Source organism: Nanorana parkeri, unplaced genomic scaffold (assembly GCF_000935625.1).
Source record: "Nanorana parkeri isolate BGI_ZX_2015 unplaced genomic scaffold, ASM93562v1 scaffold66, whole genome shotgun sequence".
NCBI lineage: Eukaryota > Metazoa > Chordata > Amphibia > Anura > Dicroglossidae > Nanorana > Nanorana parkeri.
Window position 1 is genome coordinate 2,001,405 of NW_017306334.1, and position 11,669 is coordinate 2,013,073.

The following is an 11,669-nucleotide window of genomic DNA, read 5'->3' on the forward strand; positions in this document are numbered from 1 at the left end:
TGTGACAGGTCCTCTTTGTGGAGACATCAGGGGTCTTGCAGATCCCTAGTGTCATCTAGGGACCCCAAAGAAGCTGATGAAGCCGAGATCTGCTTCATCAGCTTCTTCTTCTGGCTCTACGAGCCAGAGACTCTGTACAGTGACACCAGAAGTGATGAAATGCACCTAATTTCCGATGTCCAGTGATCGGAGGAGAGATCCGTGGCTAGAAGCTGCTGATCTCTCCTTCGATCTGTCAGGGGAGACCCTCCACACCGGTCCCGGGCTCACATGAGGGACAGATGAGTCCAGGAAGCTGACGGCAGCACCGGCGGCTGCAAAGGGGGACACGGCGCCGTATTGTACAAGCGATCCGGCGTCTATACATAATATATTACCGTTTCGGCAATATATTAAATGGGATGTGGGCACTTGCCAGGTTTCAATATGGCCGCCGCTACTAGCAGGGGCCATCTTTAAAAACTTAATGTGCAGTGGACACAGGGGGGACACCTGAGGCTCGCACAGCATCCAAGGTTACGATGTGGAGTGTGCAGGCCCCGGCTTCCTCCAGTGCTGCGTGGCCCGGCCGCCTTCAGTCAACTGTACGGCCGTCACCCATGTAAGGTTCGCGGGCCCCTTGAGTGTCGGCCGTACCCCTCTGACTGCGGCCCTGCCCCCGCACTGCAAGGGTTAAGAAGAATTCTGCCCGGAGTTCTTCTTGAAGTACCTATATTAAATAGAGGAAAATGAACCCACTGTAGTAACATACAAGGAACATTAGAGGTCCCAAGTTAATTCTAACTGGAATATATATATATATGGAATATATATATATATAATTAGTAGTGACTTAATAAATAGAAGGGCCTGCTCCAAATGAGCTTTCAGTCTAAAGTTCCTACAGCAGTATACAAAACACATTCATAACATCTAGAGTTAATTTGGTTAAATGCATAAGCCAATTAGACTGCCACTTGTTTTTGACTGAAACAGGAAACCCCGAGACAACATACAGACATACAGATAGTGTCCCTACTAGCATTCAGCAGGATACCAACATTGCAAGGCTTAACCACAGCCATTGACCTTTAGCTTGTATTGCCTGTGGAATCTCCAGCTTCTATACTGTCTATGATAAGCTTATATTTTAGGAGTATAGGAGTATAAGGAGTATAGTCTTTCAACTCTATAAGTACTGACAAGGTTTAATAGCAGTGCTGCCAGGCCACTTGCTGCATTAACACCATCCAGTGAAACACAGCTCTCATCTCTTATGGAGCCTTGCCAGAATTTGAGTAAGGTAATGCTTCCTTATGTTCATCTGCTTTCCTGAGAACAAACTGTTCTTTTTACAGTGTCCTTGTGTGCCAACAGATCCTCTGAGACAGAGAATTTATGTATACAAGCAAAAGTGTGCCCGTTCCAGAACTGGAAAGGTTGGGGACATTACGAACAATGCTAAAGAAGTGTTTTAGGGGGCAATATACTATGCTGGAAAATAATGCATATGGAATGAGGTCAGCTAAAGTTGAAGCAGGTTTACTTTGAATCAAAACTGCTCACACACTCTCTAACACCTCCACTGAGGTGGTCTGCAGACTGTGAAGGTTATGAAACAGGAGTAGTGTGTCAGTGGGAGTGGGGACAATCAAGGATAAAAAAAAAGAGACACCAATATTGAAGCAGGGTTATCAGGGACTGTGTGATAGGGTCTAGAATTTGTGGAGGTGTTGCGGAGTATGAGAGCAAGGTTTTGCGGCCAGAGAATGTTAATGCAGGAAATGGGACAGTGGGTGTGATATTCCAGCTGGACCATTCAGTGGAGTTAAGACTGACATTTGGCATAGTGCACTCAATAAATGTGAGGGATTATCCCAATTGCGCTGGAGACTGGTTGATGAGCAGTTAAGACACATACACATGTGCAAGAAATGGTTGCTTAGGGTAAACACATGCTGAGGAGTGGCCGCTGAGGGGTAAGTGCATACGTGCTGGGTAATGGCAGCACAGGGATTAATGCATACGAGCATAAGAATAGCTGCTGGAGAGGTTAAATCACATACACTGGGTATTGGATGCTAAGGGTTAACCCACAAGCTGGGTAATGGGTGCTGAGTGGTTATCAATATATGACTGGGTGCTGAGTGCTAATGAGATAATGCATGAGGAAAAGGCATTGAGGGGTTATCGCATATTCTGACACTGGGGTGGTTAATGTACACACACTGAATATCCATCACTGAGGGGTAGATGAACATGCTCAAAGAAGAACGCAGGCACTGTAGACAGGTCACTGAAGGGTTAAAGGAGAACTATGAGTTGAGTGCTTTTCACTCACCTCATAGTTCTAGCCGACCTGTGACTATGACACTGTCACAGGTCGGCTCAGTAGATCGGGAGGTGAGCGAACACATACCGGCGTTCGCTCACCTCTCCATCTGGATTCCCCCCGAGCGCTGACTGGCGGAACGGACGGGCGAGAGGGCTGGTACAGCTGGCTCTGCCTCTAGATAGGCAGAGCCAGCTATCAGTCACGCAGCTGGGCGGATCCCGGCATAATTGTCGGCATCCGTTTCAGCTGCGGCGTCTCAGTATCCTTCGAGCAGCAGCTCGCGGTATACTGAGCCTAGGGTGGCGGGAGGACGCTAGTTTGTGTCCTCCCGTTACCCTAAGGAGAACTATGGGGAAAAGCCTTAACCCCATAGTTCTCCTTCAATATTTTTAAGTTAGGGGTAGGTCCCTGAGGAGTTAATGGTCATTCTGTGGCAGCGTTAAATGGACACACATGGCAGACTGGTCACCTATGGGTTAATGCACATACACTGCAAACTGGTAACTAATGGGATAAAGCTCATACCCTGCTGCTGTCAAATTGGCTAGGAAGCGCTGGGTACTGGAGAGACCACCTTACTGCTGGTATGGATACTGGGGAGTGACCCGTTTGTTCTGAGGACAGGATACATAAGAAAGACCAATGTGTGTTCTAACACACACACTATCCTGGACTACACACTACTCTTCAGTTACTAAGAAACTATGAAAAACTTACTTCTGCAGAGCAGGAAGGGAGCAGAACTGAGCGTCAACCTTTAAAAGCAAGCATGTGCCTATGATAAGCACTCCCTTTCCCACCAGCAGCATAAACCTGCTTTTCCTTTACTTCCCTGCCGCTTCCATTCAGCCTTGGGAGCGGAAGAAAATGCCTAGTAGTGTCACGTAAGGAGAAGCATGTGATTTTATCCTTGTGACAGTGACACGGAAGGCCAGTATATGTGTTTATGGAGGTCTGCATTAAGGTGAACTGGTTACATTACCCTCCATTGGCAAAGCACAGGTTCACATTAAAGCACGCCTACAATAAAAACAATAGAAGAATCAAAATTCAGAGTGACAGAGGTGATTTTAATAATTCTGGCATACCTTGTGTTTGCTGCCTCTATGCTGAAATCTGGCTGAGGAAGAGTGAGTCCTAAAGTCCCTGATAAGTGGTGTGGCTTTTGTTTTAGACGGAGCATGGGATAGTTTTCTATCAGCTTGTTATCTACCCTTGAGCCCACTGGGGAGGATTTTGCCTCACTTTCTCTCCCTGTGAGGCATTTACAAGAAAGGGTGCAATTATCACAGGGACAGGAAGTCCCAAAGGGCAAACTAAAAAAAAGAGCCCTTACTAAACCCTATAGAATATTACCGTTGGATTTCCACCACTTCCTCTCCTGATAAGGAATTAGTGGAAATCTCCCCAATAAGTAAACATATGGCTAGAATTGGACAGGTAAACATTAAATAGGAACTGAACTCTGGGAGCTGTGACAACAAATAGGCAGGCAAAGGACTTGTCACAGGATTGCTAGGGCTTCCCCAACAGCTGATCCTTTCCCCATTTCTGAATTGCCATCCCTTGTTTTGCACTGTGTCTCTGTGGGAGGCCGCCATCTTAGAGGAAGGACTTTTCTTTACTATGTCAGAGCTTCTAGAAAGGAGAACAGTGAGCAGCACAGTAGTAATATTATCAAATTTCACTTCAGGATAGCAGTCAGAGGCAGCAGTGCCTTAGATTTGACACTGTAGCTATACAGCTATTTGGCCTTAGGTACAGGAGTGCCTAGGCACACTATTATAGCAGAAAAGGCAGTGCTATTTTTTTAAGGAGGAATTCCCGGATAAAAAGTAAAATTTTCAGGATACTGCTTATGAACAATTCACATTTCTAGATGTTTCCCATAACACAGCAAATCTTCACTTTTTGAGTTTAGTTTAATTTCAAGCTGAACAACAGGGGAAGTAATACATTAGTACATATGTATTCCAGAATCCTGTTGCACTCCTTACGAGGTATCCCTATCAGCGTGGGTGCTCGAAGTGACCGCGGATACTGAAAGTTGTTAAAGATTTCACCAGCACACCATATTGAAGTGAAGTTGTCCAAGGACCTGTAGCACTCCTTACCGGAACTCCCATACATATTAGTGGGTGCTTGCAATGACCGCGGATGGCGCCGCACTCAGCATAGTCTTGTGTAAAAACGTCACCAGCACGACAGACTTGAATGTCAGTGCAAATCCATTTATTGATGTCAGTCGTCACTCAGCTGCTGTGCTGGTGACGTTTTTACACAAGACTATATTGAAGTGAAGAGCACGTCTGTTTATTGACGCTTCATGTCAAAACAAATAGCAACGTTTCGGGGCCACACAGGGTCCCTTCATCAGGCTTGAAGAAAAAAAAAAAAAAAGCCTGATTAAGGGGATCCTGTGTAGCCCCGAAACGTTGCTATTTGTTTTGACATGAAGCGTCAATAAACAGACGTGTTCTTCACTACGTGCCTTCCGATTTACAATTTCAGGTGACAAACATACATTGCAGGCAGATGATAATGTGGTAATTTTCAAAAATTGTATGCATCAGGATACAAGAAAAATATATCAACAATACAAAGAAGATTGTAAAGGTGAATGTGAGAAATTCAGGATAAATGTTAAGACACAGGCTTCAAATTTCCCATTCACACTTTTTAAAAATAGATCATTTCAGCTTTAGGAACTATTTTTGTTTCTTGATATGATTCTGAGCATGCATTGATGCATAGCATTTGGCTACTATTACATACCATCACCACTTTCAGACCCTCCTGCTCTATATGGATTGTATTTTGGTTTCGGGGCAACTACAGGTGCAAATTTCTTAGGGGCTTGTTGAGTTGACACAGATATGCTGGGTGTTCCAAAGCCCTGTGTGGTCTCCATTCTGGCTGTTACATGTCCCAGGTTGTCCCCAGAGCTCTTTGGTGGTAGCCATGAAGGATGAGACATTTTTCAAGTCTACAGAAACAGAAATGACACTCATTGGAACCAAATATGTCAGACATAAATGCACACAAATGATGTATTGTGGATTTGGTGAAATGCAACATAATTATGAATCTATACATAGACAGGATGGGGGGAATTTATCAAAACTGGAGCAGACAAAATCTGGAGCAGCTGTACATGGCAACCAATCAGCTTCTCTCTTCAGTTTAATTAAGATTTGAAAATGACAGAGAGATGCTGATTGGTTGCCATGCACAACTGCTCCAGATTTTATCTGCTCCCGTTTTGATAAATCCCCTTCAGTGAACATAGAATGACAACATAAAAAAAACAAATTATAATTTAAAGAGGAATCCTGCTTAATGCCAGGTTTTCATATATGAAAAGTCATTTAAACTAATTTGTAATGTAAGCAGATGAGGAAATATGATTAATTACATAGGAAGAAGCCATTATTTATTGCCTTTAAATAGTTTACTCTGTCTATGAGAACACACCTTTAGTATTCTATACAAATTAGTCATAAATCAGCAAGTTGTTTTACTGTCTGACTCCTGGAAGGGAAGGCAAGAGAAACTGTTCTGTGTGAAGTGGTCAGAGGGCTCATCTACAATGAGCATATAGAATAGAAATGCTGATCCCATTTCTTTCTCCAGATTTTTATGAATTGTAAAATGTTTGAGTTACTATCAGCCATATCTGAGAGTTGGAAAGCCCATACTTCCATCCCTTGTCGTGGCTCAAGGCCAAACTTGAGGACATAATCACTAGCCCAATTACATGCACACAAAGAGGCCTAAAAGATTTGAATTGTTTTCAGTAAATTTGTATTTTCTTTCTTTGGTCTTTTACCAAGCAAATGTTTTACGGAGCTTTTATTTGCTAAATTGGAGCAAATTATGTTTTTGAAGTTGTAAACGAAAGCTTTTTTAGAACCTTTGAATTTTCAGTTTAAATCAGCTAAATACATTCCAGTTCATTTTCTTTAGAAGCAGTTACAACCTGAGCAGAAAAGCCTGTCCCCTGTTGGCATGCTTTAGTGAGGACCCTTGATGTTTGAGTGGAGGCAGTGGTCTTCCTGCAGCGGTTTAACATGGCCCCTACAGACTCAAAGCTCTCCAATCAGAAGGGAGCATGAGCTTTGCTGATTGCAGATTAATAAGTCTGAGCAAGCAGGGGGCATGTCAGGCATCTGCAGAGAGACCACTGCTTACACACAGGGTGCATTGAGCTGCAGCAATCTGCATTAAAGGAGAACTATGAGGTCAGTGAAAATCACTCATCCTCATAGTTCGAACCGATGTGTCACAATGAAACTGTCACACTTCGGTTCAATATATCGGGAAGTGAGCAAACGCATATCGTCGCTCACTCACTTCTCGATCCTCTCCCTGCAGAGAGTGGTGACAGTCAGTCACCCCTTCCCGCAGGGATTTTCCCCTCCCCGCTCCGAACCTCCAGCGCTGCCTGGAGGAATGGACGGGGAGGGGGCGGCACTGCTGGCTTTGCCTCTAGATAGGCAGAGCCCGCTGCCTATCAACAGTATTGTCAGGATCCGTCGCGGCTGCGGAGGTCTCAGTATACTGCGAGCTGTAGCTCGCGATATACTGAGCTTTGGGTCAAGGGAGGACTCTAGTATATGTCCTCCCGTGACCCTTAAGAGAACTATGGGGAAAAACACTTACCCCATAGTGTTCTTTTAATCAAAGCAGGCTCAACGCAAAGGCACATAGAAATAAAATTGTTCATTATGTGCCCTGTTCACACGACGTGTGGTGGTGCAGAATGTCATTGCATGTCAACACTGTGTATATGATTAAGACAACGCAAAACGTCTAAGAGCTAGTGTGAACAGGTCCTTAAACTAACAGTTAATTTGGATTTCATCCTTCAGTATGCTAGTGAGAGTCCAGATTGTGCTATGTGGTTGAATGCACATTACATTGGCTGACACAAACTTTGAACAAAACTTTCTGCTTATTTTTTTCTTTAACAGAAAACCGCATTACCTTTGCCAGAGTGTGATAATCAGATTTGATCGTCACTGCACTTATGAGTTGTTTATACCACTGATTTTCTGGAGCCTAGCACTTGATTAGAAATTATACTATTTCATTATACTGAAAAACCTTAATAAGCAACAGTCTGCATTTTAAAACAAACACAATATAAGAGAAGCTTTTCTACTTTCTCTGACTTAGCAGTAACATTTTTCACAAAGTTTAAAGTGACATCGAAGAACTGCAGAAGCCTCTTACCATTAGTGATAAAATATCTCAAATTGTATTGGTTGCTGCAACATTATGAACTATGCCATTTGGGTCAGCTGTCGGTACGGGATCTCTCATGCATCCTATGATATTAGGTTGGTAAATTATATATCTATACCAAATAGAACATGACATAAGGGTCTGAAAGTGGTCAATACTGCTTAACATCTGATAGCTAAAATAAGCTAGTCTACCTAACAAACATTATACAGGGGTACTGCTTGAAGCAATGTGAAAATGTTCCCTTAGGATATCATCTATATATAGATACCTATTTTACACTTGTAATAGGTTATAACTGGGACACTTTTATGCTATACTGCTCCATCCAGTGCTTGGCTGTAAATGTAAGCAGTGCATTGCCCTCCTTTTGTATTTCTGTGCTGGAAACTACATACACCCTAAATGCTAAAAAGACTTGTGCCCTGTAGAATCCAATTCATTTCTAAAGGAAAGACCTTCCACCATTATTTTCAATGATGTAACAGTAAAAAGACTTTCCATAGAAAAGAAAAACAAGTGTAAACTCCGTAAGACTATAAAAGGGTCATGAAAAAAGGTTTACATCAATTTTCAGCTGCAATATATGTGTTGTGAGGAAAAGAGACAAATAAACTATAATAAAGCCTTGGACTAGTCGTGTAAAATCAACATATTAAATGGTGGCTAAACATCTGAAAAAAGAACTGCCACCTATCCTTGGAATGCTTTATAAACTTTGATTAGAGTAGTCTAATGCACAATTGCATTTCTGTCCATTTATTCTTGAGATTTACACAGCACAGACAGTCTAAAAACTCTACTGCAGTAAAGCAATACAGCAGGGTCTTCATCAACAGCCTGTGACTGGACATTGAAGAGAAGTGGCAGACTAGAGCTAATTTCTGTCACTTTGCTCTCTGCTACTGTCAGAATGATCCTGGTTAACCCATAACTGCAGCACAACTGGTGCCTTGTGCTGCTTCTCCCTAAGCCAGCTTGGAATATGGCATACAGAGGATTGAAAGAGGCTTACACCAAATCAAATGCAGTTATTTATACTAGCTGCAGTTAAAAAAATACACTTAAAGTGGGACTTGAGGCATTTGTAAACACAGTGCATCAAAAGACCCTTGTAATTCAGAAAATAGTGTTAGATGGGTCAGAACACATATATTAAAAGCTTAAAACTTTCTTTAAATCTTTTATTCAAGGTCCCATAACCACCATAAAAGTTTAATAGCAAACCCGTGTAGTCCGCACTTACTGAAATTGTTATTATAGCTGATCCAACACAGCTGGCTGTAAAGGGGTAATTAACCATCACAGAAACAGATATTTCACCAATGCAGTTACACTCATGCACCATAAAAGCAGACCTTCACTCAAAGATAATATAATATCAATATTCTAATCCTCCTCCCTCACTGTTACATATTTGCCGGTATTTTCGGGGAGGAAGCAAGTATATTTTCTTCTGCAGTTCACTGCCTTATTCCTCAACTCAGCAAGGGGACATACACTTGGGCTAAACACCCTGCCCGCAGCCTCATGGGGTACATGTCACGTATTCCAGGAGACTTCAGGATGCTCTCCTCGCAGTCCAATGGCCTGCGCAATGACACTTCAGCAGCCATCTTTGATTCGGGAGCTGGTGGTCACTTCCTGATCATTCAGACAGCTCCAAAATGCAAGATGGCGGCATAGGAGAAGAAAAAGCTGAGAAAACTTTGGGTTATAGGAAGACAGCTCTGGACTCCATGGACTGGTAAGTTTGTGTTCCTTTAAAGCCAGCAGTGAGTCTCCTGACTTTTAGTTTCCCCTGTGTTGGGCTCTTTAATCACTAAATGCCCAGTAGTCCTTAGCGGTAACAATTTTGCTTTTGTATAATCAATCTCCTCAATGCATTCATCTGCTCAGACTCTAAGATGATGGTGCCACTTTATAGAAAGTGATGATGTGCCCCAAATCATTCTTCCTCCTTACAAGTTCAGCTAATACTAATGTAAGGCTGGTGTGCTAATGCAGCCAATGTGTTCACACAGGCAACCTGAAAACAGTAGATGTATATGTTTATGCAAGCAAAAAGTTCCTTTTAAAATCTAAAATCTGTTTCTGTCTTAACAGTTTCAGTGTGACTTATATGGAGCTGATGGGAGAGAAGCACAGTGCATGTGCAGCACAATTAAATGTGACATCCTCCTGAATTTAGCACATCCTGTTTCATTAACAAACCAGGACATAAACATGTCACATCACTTGTACAGCCCTGGAATTCTATAAACCATTTTGCAGCACCAGGTTGCCGAGATACCAAGGATTAATGGTCGTAAACATCCTCCATTTTCCTTTACTACACAGGCTTTGTCAGCAAGATCTGATAATCTTTCTACTAGAGTAATTGGCATCAGAACACAGCCCTGTTTATGTTGCCCTAGATCCCCGTGCTTTTTTTTTCTTTCACAAAGTTTCTTTTTTCTACAGCAAAGTCATTGGCTTGTGTACACTTCTGTATTGTAAACAAGAAAGAACTGACAGCACATAACAGTTGCTGCAGATAAAAGATAAATTGCTGTACCTATTCCTCAGCCCTACAAACAGGGATTCCTTACATGAAAAGTGTAAAAACTGGCATACAATATAAGCAACAGAGTGAAGCAGAAGACTTATAAAATGCATAACTCTAGAACACAGTTAAAAGTGACACTGTGTTGTTGCAGGGAGGTTGAAAATGTTAGTGTCAAACAATCCAGAAATAGTATTAACTATAATATTACAAAAATGGAGACTTTTGGATGGTCCCTTTTAATATGAGCAGGGCATTGGCAGTGGTTTCAAAAAGAACACATATTCCATCAGACAAAGAAAGAAGAATGTTAGCCTTGAAGTTCAGCTTGGCAAGACATTGATGACGTATGTTTGAACCATCTGTATGCAGGTTGTAGCTCTATTAAGCTGTGCCAGTGCTGTTTTAGTGCATAATTTTTATTATATAATTACAGTGGTACCTCGGTTCACAAACATAATTGGCTCCACGATTCTGGTCACGAACCGAAATCAAATTTCCCCATAAGGTTCAATGTAAATAAGGTTAATCCGTTCTGACCCCTAGAAACGTGGTCGAAACCGATTTTGGTTGCGAACAGAATAAAATTTTCCCATAGGGTTCAATGTAAATGAGGTTAATCCGTTCTGAAACATATCTAAAAAAAAATGTTTAACCAAAAAGAAACATGAAACAAAGTACAGTATGAGCGACTTCTGGCGTGGAGGACAGGAAGGTGGGTGCAGAAGAGGTTATTGTTTGGAGGGAGAGTCCCCCTCCGTAAGGCCATCGGGGAGATCTGCTTCAGGGGGTTTCTCTCTTCTTTGTCACTTAGCTGCAGGGTCAATTTTGGGGGAAAATGTGTCTGTCACTTGTTTTTTCCTGCGCTGCATAACCCTCCGGACATGAGCGACCATTTTATCGTTCATCAGATTCAACACTCTGTTCGTTACAGTTACGTTGGGGTGGTGATTGAACAATACTGTACAGTACTGCATGTGCTAAAAAGCACACAAAAAAGCTTCACAGCAAGTGAGCACAGGTCTGTCTGCGACCGGGATCTCGACTAGAGGAAGCTACGACCACGTGTCGGAGTGGGGAAGATGGCCGCAGTCATGTTCGTCACCCGATGCAGAGTTCGTGAACGGAGGCAACATTTTGCCGAACTTCCTATTCGCGAACAATTCAGTTCAATAGAAGCGTTTGTGAACCGAGGTACCATGTATAGATGTACATGGGGCAGCCAGCTCCGTATAAAGGATAACGGATAGCTTAAAAGATAGTGATGCATACCGACAAAACCTCTTTTGACTAGTTTTGAATAAAGCAGGGAATGGTCATTAGGCCCCTTCACACGGATGGCATCCGTTCCAATCAGCAGGGAATCCGCTGCTGATCAGAGATGTCCTTCTTGTGACATCCATGTCCGTTCAGTTTTTCCATCTATTAGTCTATGGAGAAAAAAAACTGATGTAACCAGACCAAGTGGGGTCTATGGGCAGTTGAATGCAAGCGGACATGTGTCAAATTATATTCGATTACCTCCAATCAGTCCTGTTCAGGGCCACCATTTTATTTTTTTTT

The 11,669-nt window shown here is 42.5% G+C and overlaps 1 protein-coding gene across 1 annotated transcript in view; it reads right to left on the minus strand.

Moving 5' to 3' along the window:
- The window catches only part of LPP (LIM domain containing preferred translocation partner in lipoma), a 228,165-nt gene that overhangs the window by 150,397 nt on the left and 66,099 nt on the right, over positions 1-11,669 (minus strand). The window contains exon 2 of the mRNA XM_018576414.1: positions 5,090-5,300. Within this exon, the coding sequence (XP_018431916.1) occupies positions 5,090-5,291 (202 nt within the window). The 5' untranslated portion in view covers positions 5,292-5,300. The remainder of the gene's footprint in view (positions 1-5,089; positions 5,301-11,669) is intronic.